The sequence below is a fragment of the Rana temporaria genome, chromosome 3, assembly GCF_905171775.1.
Source record: "Rana temporaria chromosome 3, aRanTem1.1, whole genome shotgun sequence".
Taxonomy (NCBI): Eukaryota; Metazoa; Chordata; class Amphibia; order Anura; family Ranidae; genus Rana; species Rana temporaria.
Genome location: NC_053491.1, coordinates 40,879,860 through 40,906,170, shown reverse-complemented (window position 1 = coordinate 40,906,170; position 26,311 = coordinate 40,879,860). Strand labels below are relative to the sequence as shown.

At 40.9% G+C, this 26,311-nt stretch overlaps 2 protein-coding genes across 5 annotated transcripts in view; both read left to right on the top strand.

Annotated features, from left to right (window-relative positions):
* The window catches only part of LOC120931210 (cell migration inducing hyaluronidase 1), a 226,115-nt gene that overhangs the window by 30,204 nt on the left and 169,600 nt on the right, over positions 1 to 26,311 (top strand). The gene's annotated exons all lie outside the window — the stretch shown is intronic.
* Positions 1 to 26,311, top strand: part of LOC120931208 (cell surface hyaluronidase-like) — a 193,208-nt gene that overhangs the window by 118,112 nt on the left and 48,785 nt on the right. For all 3 annotated transcript variants that reach the window (XM_040342420.1, XM_040342421.1, XM_040342422.1), the window contains 5 exons: positions 3,069 to 3,200; positions 4,602 to 4,637; positions 6,656 to 6,808; positions 7,583 to 7,760; positions 18,978 to 19,193. In XM_040342420.1, coding sequence (XP_040198354.1) covers positions 3,069 to 3,200; positions 4,602 to 4,637; positions 6,656 to 6,808; positions 7,583 to 7,760; positions 18,978 to 19,193 — 715 coding nt within the window. The remainder of the gene's footprint in view (positions 1 to 3,068; positions 3,201 to 4,601; positions 4,638 to 6,655; positions 6,809 to 7,582; positions 7,761 to 18,977; positions 19,194 to 26,311) is intronic.

The following is a 26,311-nucleotide window of genomic DNA, read 5'->3' as shown; positions in this document are numbered from 1 at the left end:
ATAAAGAGGAAGTTCCATTCGCCTTTGGGCTGCTTTAGCTGATTCCGTGTTAGTAAAAGACGATTCGCGCTTTTCTGTCTGTTACAGCGTGATGAATGTGCTTACTCCATTATGAACGGAAGTTTTACCAGACCGAGCGTTCCCGTCTCATAACTTGCTTCTGAGCATGCGCGTGTTTTTAACGTCGTTTTAGCCCACACACGATTATTTTTTACAACCCGAAAAATGACATCATTTAAAACGACATTAAAAAATGCAGCATGTTCGAATTTTTTTTTTGTCGTTTTTCAGAACCTGAAAAATGATGTGTAGCCCACACACAATCGTTTTAAATGACGTTTTTGAAAAACAAAGTTTTTTTCATGCCGAAAAATGATCGTGTGTACGCGGCATATGAGTTTTATTTATTTTAGGCTTTATTCACTTTATTTCCTGTTTCAAATATTTTATTGAATTTTATAATTATCAACAAAATTTCCTTAACAAAGCATATACAATAATAAAATAGAAATGGATATTCCATTAACAGAACATGTACAATAGTATAGTAAAAAAAGGCGTAATTATTCAGAAAAGTAACTCCCATAAATGAAAATAGATAACCTAGCGGATTGTAGGATAAGATTATGTAACATGAAGTGTTATAATCATAGCTTCATGGCAGCTATTAGATGACAAGTAATTGAGAAATTAAGTTGATTGAAATAATATAATATAATTATGTCATCTATGAAGAGAATATAATTGAATGAACCTCTAAAGAAATATAAAGTTAATGTGTTGTAGAATAGCTGGGGGAATAAATAAAACGCTACAAAATGCACAGGACACAGGATGGCTTTGGATTTCTAGCAGCACAAGCAGGTATTTGCGTGTATGCTACACAGATCAAAAGGGAGCAATTAAAATAAATGTAATGTTAGTGTTTACATACACTTTAACCTCCTTGGCGGTATTCTTAAGTGTGGCTCAGGTTTACAGTTCAGTACCAATAGTACCAATAGCGGCAACCCCGAGCCACACTCAGGATTGCATTGCAGGATCCTGGTGCAAGTTACTTACCTTGTCCCCAGGATCCTGGTGTCCGCAGACTGTGTCCTCCGCCTGATGCCGCAACGCATTGGGGCGGAGCCTGGCGGCAAATTCAAAAAGTACACAAAACAGAACACATACAGTACACTGTAATCTTACAGATTACATTACTGCATGAAATCATTTCACATCCATTTTGTCCAGTGCCCTGCATGCACTTTTATACTATATATATATATATACTGTTGCTTCTGCCTGGAAACTTGAGATTGTTCATGGCAACCAAAAAGTGTCCCTTTATGTCAAAAGTGGTTTTTAGACCAGCTAGAAAACAGCCATAATAAATTAGAATAACTTGCAGAATTGAGCGTAGGAAAATTCATTTTATTATTATTATTATGTTTTATACTTGTTTATAGTTATTTATTATATTATAATTTATGATTTCGAGTTTCAAACTTTATCATACCTGGGATGTCTACTAGACTCTTGTTTGGACAGATTTAAGAGTGTTATTCCAAAGAATTACAGGCCTACAATATAAAACGCCAAATTTCTACGCAAAACAATTTACCGCTTTGAGATGCCAAAATCTGACATAATCATACCTCCAGGGAGGCTACAGTGGAACTGCCCCCCCTCCCCCCGGACGTCTTTTACAGCCAAGGAAGCTGCCATTTTAGCCTCTGTGTGATTTGCAGCTGCCTTGCTGTTGCACATGTGATCTGTGATGGCTTGAAAGGTTGGATGAGAGCTCAGCCAACTGTTATGGTGAATGTAACTGCCGTATTTATCGGCATATAACACGCACTTTTTCCCCCTGAAAACGGGTGCGTGTTATACGTCAATAGCGTACCATGGAGGAGAAGGAGGGGGACGAGCGCCACCAGAATCACTGAGCCGTCATGTCCTGTTTACTCGGCTCTGACTTCACACACACGTCCCACCTCTGCCACCGACATTGGAGCTGGTCTGATGGCGGATGCGGGACTGTTTATGTGACTGTGAACTGAGAGCCGAGTACTGTAAAAAGAAGATAACGGCTCGGTGATTCCGGCGGGCACGTCCCCCTCCTGATTTTCTGCACTGCATGAGAGATGGTGAGGGTGCAGATAGTCAACAGGCGGCATTGGATGCATTAGATGGGCACAGATCAGGCTGCAGATGGGCACAGAGGCTGCATTGAGGCTGCAGATGGGCATCAGGCCGTTTTGAGGCTGCAGATGGGCCTTAATCAGGCTGCATTGATTGGCACTGACCATTATTTTGCTTCAAAGTGGTTTATTTGAAAAAAATGTTTTTTTCCTGAAACTTCCCTCTTAAATTATACGCCGGCTCGTGTTATACGACGATAAATACGGTAGTTTGGAAAATCATTAAATTAATGGGTTTAGATCTGCTTTAAGTTAAACATACAAAAAATATTCTAGATTGTACGGTTACTGAAAATACATTAAACTTTAAAGTTACAGAAAATCTAGACGATTAGAGATTCCTCCATAATTGGTCTCTTGTTTTGTATGCACTCTGTACAGAAACTTTAAGATTTGACAATTCAGTCAAGCAAACTCTTGTTCTTTGTTGGAGGTAAACCTGTACTGAGGAATACATTGACTTCCATTGTTGACCTCTCCTTGTGAAAGCTGTAGTGACCCCTTGTCATGCTGATTTAATAGCTGGCTTTAATACTATCTGAAGAACTGTTTCACAACAAGTGTGCAGATAAAGTGTTCTGACTTATCTGCATGCTTTTTCCAGGTCAGTGGCTCGGAATGTAGTGAAGTTAGAGACAGCCAAGTGGGAGGTCAGCAATGGCTGTCTCTTTGTATTCCCCAACTATACGTTTCTGTTTACTTTTAAACCAAATCTGATTGGGTGTGCACATCATAACACTTTATAAAGAATCTGTAGTCCTTTTATCTTGCAAAACCCATCTTTAAAAGAATCTTTATAAGCCATTCATGTTCTCCTGTCTGGGAGACCTTATCAGTATAATTACTTCTTTCTACTAATTGCTGTGTTTCCTACTTATTTAGATTCCGTCCTCACCAGGATTCAGATCCAGCTAAACCTCGAGTGATGGCTCTTTTTGACAGACTCATAGCCTTTAAAAACAATGACCATGGTGCATGGGCCAGAGGTGGGGACATCACCTTTCGCAACTCAGGGTATGTCATTTGCTAGTAAAGTGCGCTAATGCATGCATGAGAGTCGAAAGAACAGTTCTTGTATTGTTATGATGATGTCATAGGTGTGCGTAGCCTATTGCATTTGGGTGTGCACCTCAAAACTCAAACATACATGTGTGTGTGGGTATGGTGGCAGAAGAACGAAGGGACGCTTTTCAATTCAATGTACCATATACTCGAGTATAAGCCAAGGTTTTTTTTGGAACCTTTGGATGTGCAGCCATTTCTTGTTTTTCTTCAGCTCTATCTAGTGGCCACAATACACTATTTTCCTGACATTAATAAAAAAAATGCATTATGGTCAGTAGATGGAGCTGGCAAACATAGGAAATAAACATCTAAGACACAAATGGGATTAACGTATATACTCGAGTATAAGCTGAGTATTTCAACACTTTCTTTAGGGCTGAAAATTCCCCCCTCGGCTTATACTCGAGTCAGTGTACCTGAAGGGCTGCGAGCGTCCATTGTTTAAAAGTCGCGGCTTCCCCCTGGTTCCCTTCCGTGATAGGCGTTTCCCAGCAGAAACTGTGTTCAGTGTTCTGCCAATCACGGACGTCTTTTCATCCTCGGACAAGAGAACGTCAGTGATAGGCGGGACACTGAACACTGAACATAGTGTCTGCTGGGAAACCGAGTCCGAGGATGAGAAGACGTTTGTGATACGCTGCTGGTAAACACCTATCATGGAACGGGACCAGGAGGAGACCGCGACTTTTAAACAATGAATGGACGCCCGCAGCCTGTAAAAATTTCAGGTACACTGACTCGGGCACAGGGAGGCTGCAATGGGCACAGTGAGGTGACAATGGACACAGTGGCAATGGGCACAGTGAGGTGGCAATGGGCACAGTGGCAATGGGCACAGTGAGGTGGCAATGGGCACAGTGGCAATGGGCACAGTGAGGTGGCAATGGGCACAGTGAGGTTGGGCACAGTGAGATGGAAATGGGAACAGTGAGGTTGCAATGGGCACAGTGAGGCTGCAATGGTCACAGTGAGGCTGCAATGGGCACAGTGAGGCGTTTAAATGGGCATTGTTGACCCTCTTTTCCGCTTACAGTGGCTGCTGCATTTCTCACCCTAGGCTTGTACTCGAGTCAATACGTTTTCCCAGTTCTTTGGGGTAAAATTAGGTCCCTCGGCTTATACTCGGGTCGGCCTATACTCGAGTATATACACTATTTGTGATGTGCAAATGTCTAAGCATATATATTTTTTTATAAATAGGCCCCTTACAACATGAGCCTGCTACAATAATAACAATAATGATATAAAAAGGCTAATACTATATTCTCTGCATAAGCCAGTTATTTAAGTCAGTTCTCTAGTGCTAATGTTGTCCATTGTTCTTATTCAGTGTCTGTTTTCCCCCTACAGGTTTTCAGACAATGGAATTGGCCTTACACTAGCCAGGTAAGAAAACAATATTCACAAGAGAATTTGATACTGTGTGCCAACGTGAGAAATATTTCCCACATCATTTTATGAAGAGTTATGCCGAGAATTCTATGTACTCAGATTTATTGCTCGCCTTTGTCCCCGTACTTACTGGATTCCAGCCTCCTTTAGTTTGGCTTTATTAGTTGTGTCACTCAGTGTTTGCAGAGTGTGACAGTATTTTCATTCGGAAATGCCCACTTTACTCTTTACATGCCAGTCCTGCTCCCTCTCGTCATCACATCTGCAGAACGCACCTCGCCACCCCCACCCCAATAACAGGCAATGAGCGTACAGCTGAGCTTGGCGCGTTCCAGGCTATGAATCACTAATAAATGTATGCACAACTTGTACTGGCTTTTTCCTCCATGGTAATACCTGGCAAGGAACCAGCAGTTTTCACACCTCGTAATGAAATTCCTAGAAATGTTTTGTTTGGGAAGGTGGCGAGCTGGGATTTGACTGGTAGTATGGCCGTGTCTATAATAATTTTATAGTGTGCGGTTAGTATTGCTACTTAGTGCTTAGGAAGTCATGACATTTGTTCACAACTACTGATATAAAAATTGTATTTTCTTTTCTTATAGCAGCAAATCTCCCTCCACCTGCACTCTTTTTTTATGATTACTTCTAACATTTTTTTTTATTATCATATAAGGGGATTTATATCGATTTTACAATGTATTGGTAATATATTTGGGATCACTTATTAACAGAAGAATGAAGTATAGTTTGACTATTGCTCACAGACGCCAATGCAATGCTAGGATTTATTTAGTAACCTGCAGTAAAACGTAGAGGTTGAAGAAACATACTGTAGATGTGTGCTAAATACAGGGAAAGTAACCGCCGCACGCCAAAAACGACACTGACATCCATGTTAATTGTACAGTAAAACCTTGGTTTGAGAGCGTTTTGCAAGGCAAGCAACATTTTAAAATACATTTTGCAATGTCTTGATATAAGAGTAGCATTAAAGGGGTTGTAATGGTAATTTTTTTTTTTCTCCTAAATAGCTTCCTTTACCTTAAGCCGCGTACACACGATCAGTCCATCCGATGAGAACGGTCTGATGGACCGTTTTCATCGGTTAACCGATGAAGCTGACTGATGGTCCGTCGTGCCTACACACCATCAGTTAAAAAAACAATCGTGTCAGAAAGCGGTGACGTAAAACACAACGACGTGCTGAAAAAAACGAAGTTCAATGCTTCCAAGCATGCGTTACTTGATTCTGCGCATGCGTGGATTTTTAACCGATGGTTGTGCCTACTAACGATCGGTTTTGACCTATCGGTTAGGAATCCATCGGTTAAATTTAAAGCAAGTTGGCTTTTTTTTAACCGATGGTTAAATAACCTATGGGGCCCACACACGATCGGTTTTGACCGATGAAAACGGTCCATCAGACCGTTGTCCTCTGTTTAACCTATCGTGTGTACGAGGCCTTAGTGCAGTCCTCCTTAACTTACCTAATCCTTTCATTTTGCTTTTAAATGTCCTTATTTCTTCTGAGAAATCCTCACTTCCTGATCTTCTGTCTGTAACTCCACACAGTAATGCAAGGCTTTCTCCCTGGTGTGGAGTGTCGTGCTCGCCCCCTCCCTTGGGCTACAGGAGAGTCAGGACGCTCTCTACGTTGCAGATAGAGAAAGGAGCTGTGTGTTAGTGGGCGTCCTGACTATCTGTTAATTGTTCTGTGGTACGAGCAGGACTAGCATCTGTGTCTTTAGGGTTAGGGAAAAGTGGACCAATCTGGAACGATGTAGGGTGTTTTGGATTGTTGGGCTTCATGAGGTATGTAAATGGTCTACACCTATAGAAAGGGCTTTATTCAACTTTGGTCAAAGCTGCACAGTTTGTTTTATCTACAGACATCCCTTGTATGCATAGGCAGTTCTTTGGTAAGGGTAAACTATGCCTTTAAGCGTGCTGTTTTATACAATACTGTATACACTAACATAATTACGGTTGGTTTGTTGTAATGTTTTTAGTGATGGAACATTCCCAACTGATGAAGGATCCAGCTTGGAGGTCTCTGATTCCATCTTTGTGGGGGAGAGTGAGAATGTTGGCTCACAGGGTGGGCAGAACAGCTACTGGGGACGTGGTGGCTCGGGGGAACAGAGGTCACTGCCGCGGAACAAGTACGATTCTTTTATTAAAGTTTTTCATACTATTCATAGTCTGTAGTTGGTTACGAAGCGTCCAAGTAAAATTACTGAAATTAAATGTTTAAGTGTAATTTTAATACTATAATAGCACATCTCTAGTTTATGTAACTTATAGATGTCTGTATTAAAATTAATCCACTTTATAAAATAGACGACTTAAAAAATACTGGCTCATGAACCCAAAAAAATATAGACAAGAATTTATAAAAAAAAAATCTAAGAAACACTAATGTGTAGATAGAAAGCAGGGTCCATAAAACAAAACTAAGCTGGGGGCAACGAATATGCCATTTCAACCTAGGGAAGAAACCAAGTAGTCCGAAAATAGATTCCCTGAAAAATGTATAAAATAAAATTGTAAATATCCTATTATGTGATAGGAGGGGAATGAGAGAAAGTAGGTAGGGAGGGTGAAAATCCCCTTTTAATATGCAGGTGTTCACTATTATATGGCATCTTACAACCAAGTGTATTGTTGATGTATTTATGTTATGCCAAGCTCAATAACCAGTTTAAATAATTATTCCAAATAGCAATACATCTAATTTAGCAATAAATAATAATAGTAAAAAAAAAATTGTATGTAGCATACAATAGTAGGGGCTATTCAGGTCTCTGCAGCATAAAGTCAGTCAAAAATAAAAACTTGAATGTAGATTCTAAATAATGTGCTAAAACCTAACATCACAAATCATAAAATTATTTGTTTGACATCAAATAACAAGTTTCTGCATTTTTAATCTCTAGGACGTTTCCGATTCGTGGATTCCAAATATACGATGGGCCGGTCAGGCTTCTCAGGTGCACGTTTAAGAAATTTCTCCCTACGGCCGAAAGACCATCTAGTGCAATTGGGTTTTCACTAAAGAACTCTTGGCAGATCACCCCTCAAAACAACCTGTCCCTCATCAAGATGGAGAAAAGTGTAAGTAAAATGTATTAAAAGGCACGCTAATGTGATAACACTCTAGTTATTTAGCTGAAGTTTAGGTGTGCTTTTCTTTAGGATAGTTACATTGGTCTACCTTGGACCAATGCAACTATGTATGTGCCATACCTGAGGGATCCTTTTGAAAGATGAAAAACACTAGACATGTGCCTTCGTTTTCATCCGAATGCATTTTTGTCCGAATTTCTGGGATTTTCGCGTTCATTTTAACAAACAATAACGAACGCGCAGAATCCGAAATCCGAAAGATCCGACATAAAAAATGCTTTCTTTTCATTTTGTTGCGACAAATGTTTGATATAGATAGAAGATTCGACATGACAGTGACAATAGCGATCTGTGTCTATCGAACCTGCAGGTTGAATGTGCCTAACCTAACTCTATAAGTCCAAGATTATTCGACAAAGAGAGAAAAGATTCAACATGAAGATTCGACGAAGCAGTCGCCACGAGCGGACTTTTATGGTCAAATGCTCCACCCACAGGCTATTGAAGAATTCTAATGTTGGTTGACTAGTAATAAAAATTAATAAATATAATTATTACTAGTTATACAACATTAGAATTCTACTATAGCTTGTGGGCGGAGCATTTGACCGTTAATGTACAATCGCGGCGTCGTACAGTTTAGCTGCTTCGTCAAATCTTCTTAGAACATTTGACAGACACCATAGGCCTTCAATTGACAGATTCGACCTTAATTCGGATTTTCGGACAAACAGATTTTTTAACAAAACAAAATAAATAAAAACTAATTTCGGGAGTAGCTAAATGAATTTATTTTCCGGTCGAAAACGAAATTCCGAAACAAAATATTTCAGTGTGCACATATCTACAAAACACTGTAGTAGGCACCACTACTCCAGTGAACATTGCTGTCTTTCAGGTCCAATGCTGAGTGGCTGCCTCCTGCATAGTAATGTAGGGGGTCGCTTGCTTGGCATGGGTACCATTCACAGAACGCCTTCCATTTTGTTCAATGAATGCAAAGACGTTCTGTGATTGGACTAAATGGAAGTCAGTGATGTCAATGTCCTGCCTGTTTACCTCATCTAATCAAAGAACACCTTTCGTTCATTGAGAAGAGTGCAAGGTGTTCTGAATATGGTGCCCATGCGGAGTGAGCAACCTCCTGTTTTCAGCAAGGCAGCCCCTTGGTACAGGACTGAAAGACAGTGGCGATCACTATAGTAGCTGCACCCACTTGAGTGATTTTCAGCATCCACAGGGATCCAATACATACTTACAATGGCAAGAAGGACCAACTTCAGAGCTGTTTGAAGGAATTTGGGGGCCCCAAGCAAAATAGACATGGAGGCCAACCAACCAGCAACAAAATACGCACGCACGCAAAGCCTACAGAAACCACAGTATAGCGATACAGTTTAAGTTCACCCACACTTTATATAAATAAAAAATGTTTACAGTGCAAATACTGCTGTGTGCACTTCCTGTCAGTTTGGCCGGGAACAGGAAACTGAATCTCCTGTACCGCTCGTTACCCGGCCAGACTGACAAGGAGGAAGGAAGTGGAGCTCGGCCATGCTACAGGGAAGGGGAAGAAGTGACGAGAGAGGCAGCAGTGCTGCAGCCGCCTGAGGCTCTCTATAGAGCGCTCAGGCGGCTGCAGCATTTATAGGAAGTGCGGCAAGTGCCCTGCTTGGGACCCCAAGCAATTGCTTGGTTTGCTTGCCTTGTCGCAACTGGCCTGCCAACTTCCATATGTAAACTTCAGCTTTAAGGAGAAACTGAAGCCTCAAGGAGCTTCCAATATACCTAACTTACCATAGTAATAGGAACACACACAACCCCATATAATTATTGTCTCTTCCCAGCATTGACCCCCATGGTCCAAAGTCAAGGTGCACACAACTAAAACAAATTTCCATTGACTGAGCTTTCCTGGGAAGAAGAGAGTTAAACATTCCATGTTTGGTACATTGCGGAGACACTAGATTTATATAAGCTAGGACAAGCTTTAAAACAATGAGATGCAACATGCTGAGGAGTCTAAAAGTGTGTTTGTGTTGGCAGTCGGGTCCTCGCTGATTCCCAGAGCAAAGTATTTGGTAGCTGTGTGTGTCTTGCAGGTTGCCCTGACCTTTCTCCCAAGCTTGTACTGAGCTGAACTGATATGCTATTCATTATCCATCATAAAACAGAGGTATTGTCTGAACCAGTTCTGGGCTACACCCTGAAATGCCAGACCCGCTGAGTCTTGCAGGAGAAAGACATTAAGTGGCGGGATGATTAACCAAATGGTGCTACCGGGGCTGCAATTTAAGAATCCTCCATCACTTTGCTCCTTGACAAACATTTTTTGGCTTGGTTCTTAGAGAGTTAATGTTTCTAACCCCGAGCAAATATAAATCTTGAGAAAACTGTGCAAACATAGTTAATGTGTGTCTGGGCTGGGAGAGAGTTATGTCCACACTACCCCACCTTTACCAAATGACCCGAATCCTATTGTAAGTCGCTGACGTAGAAATGGATTCCCCACTTAGACGACACACAGATCTTTTACAGTAAGGATTGAGTGGCGATTAATGTGGAAAGATGATTCAGAAGATACATAATATTCCACAGCCATGTGCCAGAAAACTCAGGACAAAACACGCCAGCTTTTGTTTTTCTTTCTCCCAAATGTAATCACGTTTTAGCCGCTATACAGAAAACATTAAGAAAGGGGGATTTAAAAGGGGCAACTGCCAGAATTAAAGTTGGACTAATATCGATACTTTTTTTGTCTAATTCGTTTTTTGTTTCTTTTGAGCTAAAACATTTGGAGTTGATTTACTAAAGGCAAATATGTTTTTTTTTTTTTTTTTTTTACCTTAGCTTAGTGAATGTAGTGAAAATTCACTTTGCAAAGAATACCCAATAATGTGCAAGGAAAAGAAAAAACTGTGTTTTTGCTTGCATATGATTGGATGATGGAAATCACCTAATTAGGAAAGCTAAATTCCATTGCAATTAGAGACCTTCGGGACACTAATTTAGTAAGCTAAGCTCCCTTGTAAAGTGAACAGCCTATTTGCCTTTAGTAAATCCATCCTATATGGCGAAAAAAAAAAATACTCACTCACTTATCTCGCTACCCTATAAATAATGTGGTAGTGAGACTGTTGTAGAAGATGCTTGGTCTGTCATGTTATCTTTGGCTTGGACAATGTAATAAAAGCTCTAACTCAGTATTTTGTCTTTCCATCTTTGGATCTCTCTGAAAATGTTTTTCTGGACAGTAGTACGTCTTAGCAGCATTACTATGGTGTTCTAAGATAGCAACAATCTTAGTGCAAGCAGTTAAGCTCGTGTTTTTTTATGCCTGAGCTTTCTGGTGTGAGTCAAAATATGGACTGAATTCATTTCACATCCCCAAGAGTAGAAAATCAGAGAGTCAAATAACTTTTAAAAGTAATATGTGTAAAGGATGTATTTCTAACATACTTTATTAAAAGTGTTTATTAAAACGCAAAAAAGTAATATACTTAAATTTTCCAATCCATAGGCTTTTTTCCATTTATTTTCACCTGGTAATCGAACCAGTAACACATTTCCTTTCTTAGGGTGGTTCCATTCTTTTACAAAGGTTTTTATTAACAGATAGCACATTAAACAGAGCCGTTGGTCAGATAATGAACAACATTACTTGCGTCAGCAAAGAAAAGTTACATTTCCAGTACAAACAGAGTTGCGTACGGCAACGCTGTATCCTGGCCTAGGCCAACAAGGCCTAGGGCAGCACTTTGCAGGGGGGCAGCATGGAAAGAGTACCCTCCGGCTTGCTCTACACTGTTAGTGTAACGCAAGCTGCTTCTAATTTTGACTGTCCTATCATCCTGGACCACAAACCTTACTCACTGTGCTATGTTTTCTGCTGCACCATTGGCATGGCTATTTCTTCTTAGTCCTCTCCATAAAATTATCAGAAATTTGCGCTTAAAGTAGAACTATAGGCAACACTTTTTTTTTTCATTTTGGACAGAGTAAGGGATGGTTATAGCCCCATTTTATTTTTTACCATCCCTGTCCCATTGCAGAGATTTCCCTTCACTTTCTACCCCATAGCCAAACAGGAAGTGAGAGTAAATATATGCAAATTGAGGGGATCCATCCCCCCCCCAGGCCCTCAGAACTAGTGTCCCCACTCCAAAATTTCAGGGTGGGTCTTAAACAGAAGGGGTGTGACCTCGGCAGGAAGGGGTGGGGCATATTTAAATTTGGGGGTGCATGAGTTTAGTCAGGCCTAGGGCAGCACACAACCTAAATACACCACTGGTGTATGGGAGGATCAATGGTAGGAACCCTGCATAATTGAAATTATACAAGGATCAGGTAGAGAACTCTATCAAGAACTTAAGCCTCGTACACACGACCGAGAAACTCGACGGGCGAAACACATCGTTTTGCTCGTCGAGTTCCTTGTTAGGCTGTCGAGGATCTCGGCGAACCAAATTTCTCCATTCTTGTCGAGGAAAAATAAGACATGCTGTCTTTTTGGCTCGACGAGATCCTCGACAGTTTGCTCGTCGAAAAATGTACACACGACCGGTTTCCTCTGGAAATAAAAAAAAAACAGCAAGTTTCTTGCTGGTTTTTGCCGAGAAACTCGGTCGTGTGTACGAGGCCTTAGGCGGAGAGATCCAATAGATCCGAGTGAGAAACAAGTCTTAAGAGGTTGACAATTCAGCTCTAGACATCAAAAAAATCCAGCAACAGCCATAACCGAAGGCTGGCCCAACAACTGTACTAGGATTCAGTTAGACCAGATAGAAATAAAGAAAACTAGGGAGAAAGGTAAGGAAAAAAGGAAAGGGCAAGAATAGAGTTTGGATCAGGAAGGAAAAGAGGAGGGGGAAGGGAGGTTTCAGTGGTCAATGTACTGAGAAGTGTTAGATTGCTAAAAGAAGATGGCCAAAATACGAGGGATGCACATGCACTATTCAAAACTGCCAAACTCATGGGAGTCTGACATAATAGCTATCAGTTTCTCGTTAACCATGATATCCTTTATATACAATGTTTCACCACTTCGAAACTGAGAACGGAAGATTTCCAAGCCCGGATAATAGTGAGTTTGGTCGCTGTAAAAAGATGCATTGCTAGCTAGTGTTCTTGAAATAATACCTCTATAGGTTTAAAAAGAAGGGCCTCACAGGGGTTTCTCTTGAAATCGGAGTGTAGTAATGTGCGGAGGAGTCTCCATAATCTGCTCACTTTAGGGCACAACAATTAGATACAGTGTGTACCATTGTCCCTTACCAGTACTACTTACCAGTATTTGCATATAACTGTATTTCATGGTTACATCTACAGAAGCTCTAATTCAGCCATTCCCAACCAGGGTTCTATGGAACCCTAGGCTCATCCAGAGGTTGCTAAGGGTTCCTTGAGCTGTAACTGATCGACCTCTCATCTGATGGTTTCTACATCATTTCAGGGCTAACACCACTTGGCAGAGCCATCTGCATGCCATCAATGATTATTTTAACTGTCTTTAAGGCTGGGTTTACACCATCGCCACATCTGTCGCAAAGCAGGGGTCCGGTGCATGCTGGTTCACCGTTTCAGGTCCGATTTCAGCCCGAACTTGGGCTGAATTCAGACCTGAAACAGACCAAAAAAGGCACACGTTTTTTTTGTGCAATTTGCATCGGACCTGCTGCAGAGATATACAGGTGAGGGACCTCCAGCTGATTGACAGGCTAAGCTCTGTCCCAGTGTGCTGAGTGATGGGGGGTCTCTTCCCTCCAATCATCTCTGCTTACTAAGCCCTGTAGAGTGTAACTTCATCTCTCTGCCACTTTTTCTCGTAGCTCAGGCGAGCTTTATAAATTCTGGTCTTTAAATAGATGTAGAGAAGAGAAGACTGCAGATAAACAGGTACAGCTTATGTAGGAGGATTTGTTTAATCTCTGTGTATCATCTGAGGCCAGTCAGTTCACTTGGTATATGTAAGGGTTTACATCCACTTTAAGGGAGGCATTCTGACCCCCTCTTTAACAGGGCATTCTTCTCACTGGGCACCAGAATAATGGACACTCTTCCCACTGACCACCAATGTAGGGGGTATTTTTCTCCCTGGTCACCAATACACTGATTTTAGGAGTGGTTCCCCAAGACCTGAAAATTATTTTAAGGGTTCCTTTGGTCCAAAAAGGTTGAGAAAGCTACTTGATCTAGAAACTTGTACGTTATACCATTATTTCCTTGTACCTGTGTGTACAATGTTAAAAAAACTTTTGATACAGAACGGATTAAAAAGTAGTCAACAGCAAGGAGTTCTATCAGTTCTCTAAATGAAGGGAAATATATATTTTTTTAATATTTATTTTTATTAAATAGTTTGCAGGGTTACATTCAAAAAAGCCCAATACATTGGTTTCCTTGATGATTGGGCAACACAGGGAGACTGTATCCTGCATTGGACAGAATGTGCAATTCCATAAATAGAGTTAGATGTGGGTCGGCTTTGTTTCTGTTATTTCCTCTCATTTTGGACATCTAATAAACAAGGTTATTTAATGTTAGCTTGGTACCGTAGGAGTGATTGTGTAATCAGTGTATGCGGGCTGCTACACATCTGCCAGCTAAGTTGTAATAACAGTTTGCGCAGCGCTTTACAACATCGAGGAAAACAGTACAATTACAATAAAATTCAATACAGGAGGGATCAGAGGGCCCTGGTATTGTAGCTTACCAATCCTTAGACATGTTGGCTGCTTAACTTTTTTTTCCACATTTAATCTGCTGATTGGGCCATTTATTTACTTGCTGTCCTGGGGTGAACACCGTACTGATGATTGTTGCCACTGTAGGCCAGGGGGGTCTCCAAACCTTATAAAGAAAGGGCCAGTTTATTGTACTTCAGGAATTGAGGGTCAGGCCTCGTACACACGACCGAGTTTCTCGGCAAAAACCAGCAAGAAACTTGCTGGGAGATATTTTTTTGCCGAGGAAACCGGTCGTGTGTACATTATCGTCGAGGAAACTGTCGAGAAACTCGACGAGCCAAAAAAAGAGCAAGTTCTCTATTTCCTCGACGGGAATGGAGAAACTTACCTTGTAGAGTTCCTCGACAGCCTAACAAGGAACTCGACGAGGAAAACGATGTGTTTCGCCCGTTGAGTTCCTCGGTTGTGTGTACGAGGCTTCAGTCTGTGGCCAGTGGGAGTGGAAAATGCCCCAATATCAATGGGAATAGTCAATGTCTCAGGCCTAGGAGTCAGTGGGAGTAATATAATTACATAATCCCTGTGATAAGTAGGAGGAGGAATAGTGTCTCATCATTGGTCATAAGAGTAGACATTGCCTATTCCCAGTATCAATAGGAATAGCAATGTCTCAGGCCTATCGGTCAGTGGGAGTAAAGGAATTACCTGTGATCAGTAGAAGGAGGAACAGTGTCTTATTATCGGTAATAGTGGGAAGAATAGTGCCTGATCATTTATATTAGTGGAAGTAATTATGTGCCCCATTGTTTTTGTCAATATGAGATATAGTGCCTGGTATCAATGTTAGTAATAGGGCTAAATAAAGGTAATCAGAGGGCCGAAGTCTGGAGACCACTGCCCTAGGCCATTGCCCTAGGAATGTGTTGGGACTACATAACACCTCCCTCTCTTGGAAAATAATTAAGGGATCTCTGTTTTTGCTGTCATAGCTGATTGAGGCCATAGAGAGTATGAACCTCTCTATTAGCTGTCATAGCTGATTAAGGCCCTATGGAGTGGAAAAACTTTAGTAGACCTCTGTATTGGCTGTCATAGCTAATTAAACCATATAGAGTGGAAACGCATTAGTGGGACTCTGTATTAGCTGTTGTAGCTGATTGATGCCCTATAGAGTGGACACACATTAGCAGATCTCTGCATTAGTTGTCATAGCTGATTAAGACCTATTGAGTGAAAACGTGTTAGCAGACCTTTGTATTAGCTGTCATAGCTGATTAAAGCCCTATAAAGTAGTAACATGTTAGAAGACCTCTCTTTTGGCTGTCATTGCTGATTAAGGCCCTATAGAGTGGAAACATGTTAATAAACCTCTGTATTGGCTGTCATCGCTGATTAAGGCCCTATAGAGTATAATCACATTAGGGGACCTCTGTATTGGTTGTCATGGCTGATTAAGGCCCTATAGAGTGAAAACACATTAGCAGACCTCTGGATTAGCTGTTACAGCTCATTAAGGCCCTATAGAGTGGAAATCCATTAGCGGACCTCTTTATTGGCTGTTATAGCTGATTAAGGCCCTATAGAGTGGAAATACATTAGCAGACCTCTGTATTAGCTGTCATGGCTGATTAAGGCCCTATGGAGTGGAAACATGTTAGCAAACCTCTGTATTGGCTGTCATAGCTGATTAATGCCCTATAGAGTAGAATCACATTAAGGGACCTCTGTATTGACTCTCATAGCTGATTAAGGCCCTATAGCAGGGGTGCCCAAACTTTTTTCAAATAGGGCCAGATTTGATGAAGTGAACATGCGTGAGGGTCGACCATTTTGCCTGGCATTCTTTGAACCATTAAAATGCAGTCTAAGTGTGTTTGTTCGAGCACTAATATACTGCCCAACAAGAATTATCTTGCCTTTGTGGCTGTGTGTGGTGAAGAGATAAGCTTGGGTGTGTTATTTGGATATACCGTATTTATCGGCATATAACACGCACCTTCACTTTAAGAGGGAAGTTTCAGGAAAAAAAACTTACATTTTAAATAACTGTGAAGCAAAATAAGTGTCAGTGCCCATCAATGCAGCCTAATCAGTGCCCATCTGCAGCCTCACTATTGTCAGAAGTGCAGCCTCACCATTGACATCAGTGCAGCCTCACCATTGACATTGGTGCAGCCTGATTAATGCCCATCTGCAGCCTCGGAGGGGGATAGGCAGGGTGACGGGACGACCGCCGACAGATTATATATAGGAGAATCTCCTGTTTACATGGCGGCCTCTTTAATACAAAGTCCCGCCTCCTATGTTAGACAGAACAGTCATCCAATGGCAGCCCAGGAGACAGGACTTCTAATTACAGCTGCGCGCTGAGTAAACAGGAGATTCTCCTGCATGTAATCTGATGGCGCTCGTCCCGCCCCCTCCCTGTCCCCTCCGAGGCAGCACTGAAATACAGTATATGGGGTAGATCCATAAAGAGAGTACGTCGTTGTATCTATTGATACCTCGGCGTAATTTCAAAATTCCCACGTCGTATCTTTGTTTTTAATCCTCAAAACAAGATACGACGGCATCTGGGTTAGATCCGACAGGCGTACGTCTTCGTACGCCTTCGGATCTTAGATGCAATTTTTCGACGTCCGCTGGGTGGCGTTCCCGTCGTAATCCGCGTCAAGTATGCAAATTAACTATTTCCGACGATCCACGAACGTACGAGCGGCCGTCGCATTCTTTTACATCGTTTCTGTTCGGCTTTTTCCGGCGTATAGTTAAAGCTGCTATCTGGTGGCGTACTCAATGTTAAGTATGGCTGTCGTTCCCACGTATAATTTTGAAAATTTTACGTTGTTTGCGTAAGTCGTCCGTGAATGGGGCTGGACGCCATTTACGTTCACGTCGAAAACAATGACGTCCTTGCGACGTCTTTTGGAGCAATGCACCCTGGGAGTTTTGATGGACGGGACATGCGCAGTTCGTTCGGCGCGGGGAACGCGCTTCTTTTATATGAAACACGCCCCCCTACTCGCCGCATTTGAATTCCGCGCCCTTACGCCGCGAGAGATACCCTACGCCGCCGTAACTTACGGCGCAAATTCTTTCAGGATTCAAAGAATAGCAAAGTAAGTTACAGCGGCGTAGCGTATCTCACATACGCTGCGCCCACGCAGATGTATGTGGATCTGCCCCACAATCTTTTGTGGCCCTGGGGGCCACAAAAAAGATATGTATATCCAAATTACCAAGGGGGCCACATTAAACCATAACGTGGGCCGCAATTGGCCCGCGGGCCGGACTTTGGACATGCCTGCCCTATAGAGTGGAAACACATTAGAAGACATATGTATTAGCTGTTAAAGCCGATTAAGGCCCTATAGCAGGGATAAGCAATTAGCGGACCTCCAGCTACAAGTCCCATCATGCCTCTGCCTCTGGGTGTCATGCTTGATGCTGTCAGAGTCTCGCTATGCCTCATGGGACTTGTAGTTTGGCAACATCTGGAGGTCCGCTAATTGCTTATCCCTGCCCTATAGAGTGGAGATGGATTAGTGGACCTCTGAATTAGCTGTTATAGCTGATTAAGGCCCTATAGAGTGGAAATGCGAAAGCAAATCTCTGTCTTAGCTTATTGTTTTTGTATTAATACAGTTTGGAACTCGTGACAGAGTGTGGGACTATTATTACAGAAGAAATCAAGAAGATCATCAATTTAGTAGTTATGGATTTTACTTATTATTTGCAGGCTGATCTATGAAATCATAAATAGTAGGGATCTTCATAGACTGGGCAATTCTGCCTGCATGCATTCAAGGCAAAGCAGTGTAAGCATCACAAGTTTTAAATGTTATGTGAAGTTTTTAAAAAAAAAAACTGAAATTCTTGCAGCGTCTCACCAGTTTGTTATCATTCTGGTCGATCTTGTACATGTTTAAAATGATATTTGCTCCAGGGAAAGTTACACAATCATCTTGATAATACAAGAACGAGCTGGTTTTCTATACCAGACAGTTCAGCAGGGAACATAGTGACATTAATATCACATTTTGCTGGCGGCGTCATTGTTTACAAATGTCTTTGTGATGTATGATGAGAACTATCAATGCAAGTCTCTGTTAAGCGGTTTTTATAATTACTCAGGACATAAGATAAATTTATTAATACAGATACAGGGGGCTGGTGCACCAAATCTAGAACTTTTCTTAATTAACCACAGTGTCTATCGGGCCAATTATTTTATTTGTGATGCTCTGGCTTCCGCAAGTGAAGATCATACCACATCTGTGAAATGAATGCTAATTTGAGCTATGCCCTATTTATTTGCTGCAGATGGAGTCGTTAAATGGTGCTATGATGATAAATAATTTTCCTAATCCAAATATTAACCACAGCATAACAAGAAGATAGTTTATTACTTATTAAAGCCAAAGGAGTCTGCATTAAATTAGGGAGGCGTTAAATTCATTTGCCTGAAATGTTGATGAATATTGCACAACTATAGTATAATCTTTCATTCTGTCTCTAGGTTGAACTCAAAGTATTTTTTGGTCGCTCTGGGCAGTGGTTCGGATCCAATGACTATGATGGTGACAAGGTCTCAATCTTTCATGACCTGGATGGCTCACTGACTGGTTACAGTGATACATTTGTTGGTCGAGCAGACAATTACATCCTACGTCATCAAGGGTGCCTTACTGTGCCACGGTGGAATGGAGTGATATGTAAGAGCCAATATGCACAGGTAGGTGGAAAATAATAGAGTTGATTTATTTTGTAATTATAACATCCATGTACCTTTTAGTCCATGCCAAAAGAACTATGTATCATAAACACAGTCAAGCCCTGTACACACGATCGGATATCTGATGGAATCTAATCCGATGGATTTTTTCATCGGATATCCGATGAAGCTGACTTTCATCAGTCTTGCCTACACACCATCGGTTAAAAATCCGATCGTGTCCAACGCGGTGACGTAAAACACTACGACGTGCTGAGAAAAATGAAGTTCAATGCTTCGGAGCATGCGTCAAATTGATTCTGAGCATGCATGGATTTTTGACCGATGGATTTCCCCACAGACGATCGTTTTTTTCGATCGTTTTTTTTAACCATAAGAAAATTTTTAAACTGGTTCTATTTTCTTCACCGATGGGGCCCACACACGATCGGTCCATCGGTCCATTTTCATCAGACGAACCGATTGTGTGTACAGGGCTTCAGGGGATTTCAGTAAAGCAGTACGGCCCTTTAAAAGGTCCTGCGTTAGATTAGATTCAAAAAGCCCTGCTTTGGTAGATTTTCCAAAACATGCAGCAGATTCAGGTATTTCCTAATCGCATATACAGTAAAAACTTGGATTACAAGGATAATTAGTTCCATAAACATGCTTGTAATCCAAAGCACTTGTATATCAAAGCAAATTTTCCCATAAGATATAATGGAAACTCAAATGATTTGTTACACAACCATTTATTCATAGTTCCTTCAGTTTATAGTCCATATAAAAAGATTATAGCAATGTGATTCAAAAACAGCAAAAACAACCAGCAATTCAGAAACAGCAACTCAAGGCAAGTATGTTCCCCAAATGGATATGGTATATCAACCAAAAAGAAGAAAAACATAAGCTCCTCATAGTGCAGTTATGTTAAAAAACAGGTTTATTAAAACTACAAGATACTTTATCATTGGTAACAAACTCTGGACCTGCTCTATTTCATATATCCCGTTGCCGATTGCCGGCGTAACAAAGACATAGGTACATTCTACCATATTTTCTGGACATATCCTCTAATCACCCCCTACTGGCGGATGGTTCACTCCCTACTCCATTCCATCTTTGGCTCCTGGCTGCCTTTCAATACTAAAACCTTTCTTTTGGGCTTTCCACCCCCCCTTATTTTCTAAATTGGCTAGAAAACTCTATGCGCACATGTTAACTGCTGCACGATGCTTGGTTGCCCTTAAGTGGAAGAAACGGGAACCTCCCTCTATGTTTGATTTGCGCTCCGGGATGTGAAACGGATGGAAAACCTGACAGCTTCCTTAAGCGATTCTCACAATGCTCATAACCGGGTCTGGGAATTGCGGGATCTGTTAGAAGCCCCTTTAATCTATAGTCTCCCGAAATTGGAGACACCCTGCACAGACAGTGACTTCGAACTTCAGAGGGGACCTGATATAGGTGGTTGTACTTCACTATTTTCTCCCTTCTTTCCTTTTCTTTCTACCTCTTTCTTGCTCCATTGTACCTTCTAGGTAACAAAGTCCTGCTTCCTCTGTGTCACCACACATCATCATAAGGAATACTTAATCCATAATGCAAGGGTACAATGTGCATTTAGGAGAAATTGAGGAATCAGCATTTTGTTCTGGAAATGACCCTTTTAGTCTACATTGTCCACCCATTGTCTTTTATATCTCTAGAGAATTAGTCACTCGAAATCAATAAATCAGAGTGCTTACATTGATAGAATTTAGACTCCCTAAGCATGTTGGTTAAGGCAATTACTGGAAATGAGTTCCTTGCTGACAATGAGCCTAGTCAACATGATGTCTTATTTTTCATTTGTGTTTAAGTTGAGCTTACTGTATCACTGTTTGGAAAATTTCCACATACAACAAACAGTATACTAGGTTCAAAGCACAGAAAACTCTATGATCCCCAACATGATTAATAAAGTACATTTTCATATATTCATATATTTAGATGACTTGTTTATTTCATGCTAGGATAGTAGCCTGCAGGCGTGGCCAGTTGATTGGTACCTGAGATGGAATAAAGGTACACAGAGCCCAAGATGGCATTATTGTTATTTGGTAAAGCAGTAAAATTGATTGTAAAAATTAAAACATGGGAGACATCGGCAAGGAGCTCACTTACAGTTCCAAACACTATGGCAATGGACCCACAATATTACAGGCAGCACGGCTATAACAGCTCTTAACAATGCTGACGGTACCTGAATACAGTCTTTGTACTTGAGAGGGCAATTTAGTAGGCTACGTTACTGGAGCAACATCTGATGAAGGGGTTGGCAAACAGGCAGTACACTTGTGCCTATGCCTTTAGTAACCATGTAGGCCGGTCCTCGTCCCAACTCTCTAGGGTTCCCAAATGGCGGAGCCAGGAATAGTGTCCCTGCACTATCCCTCCTCAATTGGAGCCTCTCCCACATGAATGATCATTCCTCCCACCCAGGTGTTCAAAACCTTTTAAAGGGACACTGGGGGGGGGACAGAATAGAGTTAACGCCATTCCTACAAGCTAGTCATAAATATAAATTGTCATCGTACCATCTTTTAGTTTGGCTGCTAGGTTCAAATGGAGGAGGCCTTGACTAAGCTCCAAAGTTGCTCTTTGGAGCTTTAAATGCTGGGGACTATCTCCTGTCCCCATGTAAGGAGTGCTTGAGCAGCCAATCACCAATCACCATAGGTGTCGTGTGGTAAAAAGAGGGTGAGTAACAAGCCCCTCAATTATGGAAGTATATTCTAGTATTTTCTTCACTCCCTGTGGCTGAATTGGGCATCAAAGTTGAGTAGGTACTGCAGGTAGTGCCAGTAATAAAGTAATCCGATTGCTTAGCCTTTCATAGGTTAATAAAGCACAGGCTTGCTTTAAGCTATGCACATAAAAGCAACAGATTAGCCATAATAACTATATAATTGGGAACCACAAGTGTTAATTAGTGTTCAAAAACAATAAAAAAATCTGTAGCATTCATTACAGAGATCAACCGGAATATTGGAAGAATTTCAGAAACAGTCTCCTAGACTTATTATTCCAGTCGGGAAGGGATCCTGTGGTTTCAGCTATTGATTCATTCTTCTATTTTTCTAAATAGATTATTAAAAAATCTGCCCATGTGAACCCATCATTGTCCTAGAGAAGAGCAGAACTCAATATTTTATTTTATTTTTAATAAGCCACAAAATGCATTCACCAAGCATTTATTTGTGTGAGGCCTCGTACAAGAACCTTGCTGGGAGATATTTTTTTGCCGAGGAAACCGGTCGTGTGTACATTTTCGTTGAGGAAACTGTCAAGAACCTTGACGAGCCAAAAAGAGAGCAAGTTCTCTATTTCCTTGACGGGAGTCTGATTTGGCTCGTCGAGTTTCTGGTCGGGCTGGTTTTCGACGAGAAACTCGAACGTCTGTATGCTAAGAAACCCGCGCTTGCTCAGATTAAAGTATGGGATGGGAGTAAAAGAAGCATTTGTAATGGAGATAACACATTTTTAAAGCTGTAAGAGACTGAAAAGTGCAAATCGTCTCTTACCAAACTTTTATTTAACACGCAAACACATGAAATTAGCAAACACAGCCCCAAGAGTTTAGCCAGTGGAATCGAACTTCCCCTGCCGTTGTATGTGTTGTATGTCACCGCGTTTGAGAACGAGGAGATTTTGGCTTGACAGTGTGTACGCAAAGCAAGCTTGTCGAGTTCCTCGACAAGCCTAACAAGGAACTCGATGAGGAAAACGATGTGTTTCAACCGTCGAGTTTCTCGGTCGTGTGTACGAGGCCTCAGGAAGTTATACAGTGGGGCTAATTTTCTAAAGACAAATAAAATGTTTGTTTTTCAAGGGAAGTTTCACTTTGCAAGGAAATTTACCCCAAAATTAATGCAGTGAAGTTTCACTTTTCAAAGAATACCCAATCATGTGAGAGGAAAAAAAATAAATAGCTTTTTTGTTTGAATATGATTGGATGATGGACGTCAACAGACCTTCACCTCATTCGCTAAGCTTTGGAGAATTTGTCAAAGTGTAAGATTCCTTACAAAGTGAACAGGTCTATTTGCCTTCAGTATTTTAACCGAATAACTTTTTCTAATTCTACCCTGATTTCCTAACTTCTTATGCTATCCAGTGTTCCAAATGGACACAGGAGGTCGGGAATGAAGTGGCCTATTGGTGGATGATTTTTCAGCATGGTAGGGGAATATCTGTAAAACTTCTTAAGATCAGTTTACCAATTTTGAAAGTGAAGAGAATATTCCCTTCAACATCTCTTCCTTTATTTGTACATCATTGCTATTTCTGACACTAGAAATATCCCATCATGCATGGCTTGATTATTAAAGTTTTGTGCAGATTCCCACACTAATAATTCAAGCCTGGCTCACTGACTTCATAGGAATTCCAGACCATTTTTGTACCAAACTAGTTCCAAGAACACAATATTTTCTTTTGGCCTAGTTCTTGCTGTGTAACCCACTGAAAATGACTTTAAAGGAGAACTTTAATCAGAACACAAACATGTCAGTAAAGTTTATATATTAGATTAGGAGAAATTGATCCTTCCTTTTTAGTATGCTGTATATGAGAGTCCTTTGATTAGTTGTGCCATATTTTGTAATTTTATTCCAATGGGTCCCACGTATGAAATGTATGAAACAAGTCTATGAGATTTTTTTTACTAAAGGGAAATAGACTATTTACTTTGCAGGGGAATTAGCCCCAGAGCTTAATGAATGAGGAGAAGTCCTTCTGGCTTTTTTTTTTTTCGTTTTCCTTGTATGTAATTGGGTATACATTGCAATGTGAAACACCACCACATTCACTGTGCTCTGGGGATCATTTTCTTGCAAAGTGCAACTTTCTTTGCAAAGTTAACGATCTATTTGCCTTTAGTAAATCAACCCCTATATTTACTCTATCCCTTATTTGCTTTAACCATTCCCTTAAAGAGGAAAGTAGGATGCTAACTGGATAGTTGAGGGTAACCACAGACTGTTGCTTTGGAAAGTACCCTACTTCATACATCGAACCAGAGAGATTTATTGTCTTCCTTGCTTGGAAGGATAAGAGAACATTTCTACTCCTACTCTTTTCCTCTTCTGCTAATGTTGTTACGTTATAATGATCGTCATTTGCCTTATTTATTTGGGAAGGACAGACAATCAAAGCTAAAACTAGCAGTCATATGGCTAAAATAATTTTTATGGCAAATAACACATGCTGGTGCAGCAAGGTTGCTCTCTTGGCTTGGGTGCCATTTGGAGAACACTTTGCATTTGGTCAATGAAAGCATTCCCTGATTGAATGAATTGGACGTCACCTACCCACAACTCCACCTCAACCAGTCAGAAAACAGTTTGAATTAATTTAAAGTGCAAAGTGTTTTTTTAATGGTGCCCATGCCTAGTGTGTAATGTCCTGTCTTCACAATGAAGCAGGTCAGCCGCTTGGCACCGGATATGGAATCTAGTGGAAACCACTGTAGTAGTGGTGCCTATTTTAGTGATTCTCTCCTTCCTCTGAGATCCCACAGGTATAAATACTGGGGGTTTGGGTTCTAGGGGCGGTTCTGAGAGGCAATTGCTGTAGGTAGCGCTAGCAGGTGACAGCAGGTACCACACATACCTTCTGTGGACTTGATTGATTCGGAGGCGATTGCTGGGAATTTATGATTGTGCCTGCTGTTTCCTGGAGCCAAGCTGTGATTCATATACGCATTCTCTGATCCTCTGTCATGGGGATCATTGCTAGTTGGTCAGGCCTCGTACACATGACCGAGTTTCTTGGCAAAAACCAGCAAGAAACTAGCTGGGAGATATTTTTTTGCAGAGGAAACCGGTCGTGTGTACATTTTCGTTGAGGAAACTGTAGAGAAACTCGACGAGCCAAAAAGAGAGCAAGTTCTCTATTTCCTCGACGGGAATGGAGAAACTTGCCTTGTCGAGTTCCTCGACAGCCTAACAAAGAACTCGACGAGCAAAACGATGTGTTTCGCCCGTCGAGTTCCTCGGTCGTGTGTACGAGGCTTAAGAGTTTATTTCTGCTGGTGGTGGACTCACAAGTGGATACCGCAGTTCATGTTCATATGGACTTTTTTGTTTAATTAATTCACAGCCATTCACTATATTCGTTTTTGTTGCAGAAATTTATGGACATAAATTTTTGATTGCAATAATCCATATGTGTTTTTTTTTTCAAATGTATTTATTTATTTTTAACAATTTTTGCAGTTTTCCCATTTTTGTGGACTCACTATCATTTATTTTTTAATAATTTTTATCAAGTCATGTATGGGCTAAAGCCCTGTACACACAGCCGAGACTCCCAAAGTAAAAAAAAACTTAGTTTTTTTCGACGTGATTCTTGTCAAGCTTGAAGGGATTCTTGTCTAGCTTTCCTTGCATACACACTGTCAAGCCAAAATCTCATCGTTCTAAAACGCGGTAACGTACAACACATTCGACGGCACTATAAAGGAAAAGTTCTATTCCACTGGCGCCACCCTTGGGGCTGCTTTTCCTAATCTCGTGTTACCGCGTGTTAGTAAAAGTTTGGTGAGAGACGATTCGCGCTTTTCAGTCTTCGTGCTTTTCAGTCTTTTACAGCGTGACGAATGTGCTATCTCCATTACGAACGCTAGTTTTACCGAAGGTGCGCTCCCGTCTCATACTTGCTTCTGACTATGCGTGGGGTTTTAACCTCCCTGTCGGTATGATTCTGTCTGGAATTACGTACCAAAAGCGGTACAATTATTTGCAAGGAAATTTGGCGTTTTATACTGTAGGCCTGTAATTCTTAGGAATAACTCACTTAAATCTGACCAAACAAGAATCTAATAGGCATCCCGGGTATGACATTTTAAAAAAAAACAAAATTATAAATTATAATATAATAAATAATTATAAATAATTATAACAAATAATAATATAATTCTAATAAAAATTATTCAATAATGTAATCAAATCAAAATCACTGAAATTTTCTCAGTTGCAAAATTGTCGCTGTCATTATTTATTTTTTTTATGACGAATTTTCCCCACAAATCGCTATAGCACAATTCTGCAAGTGATTATAATTTATTATCGCTGTTTTTTAGCTGATCTAAAACT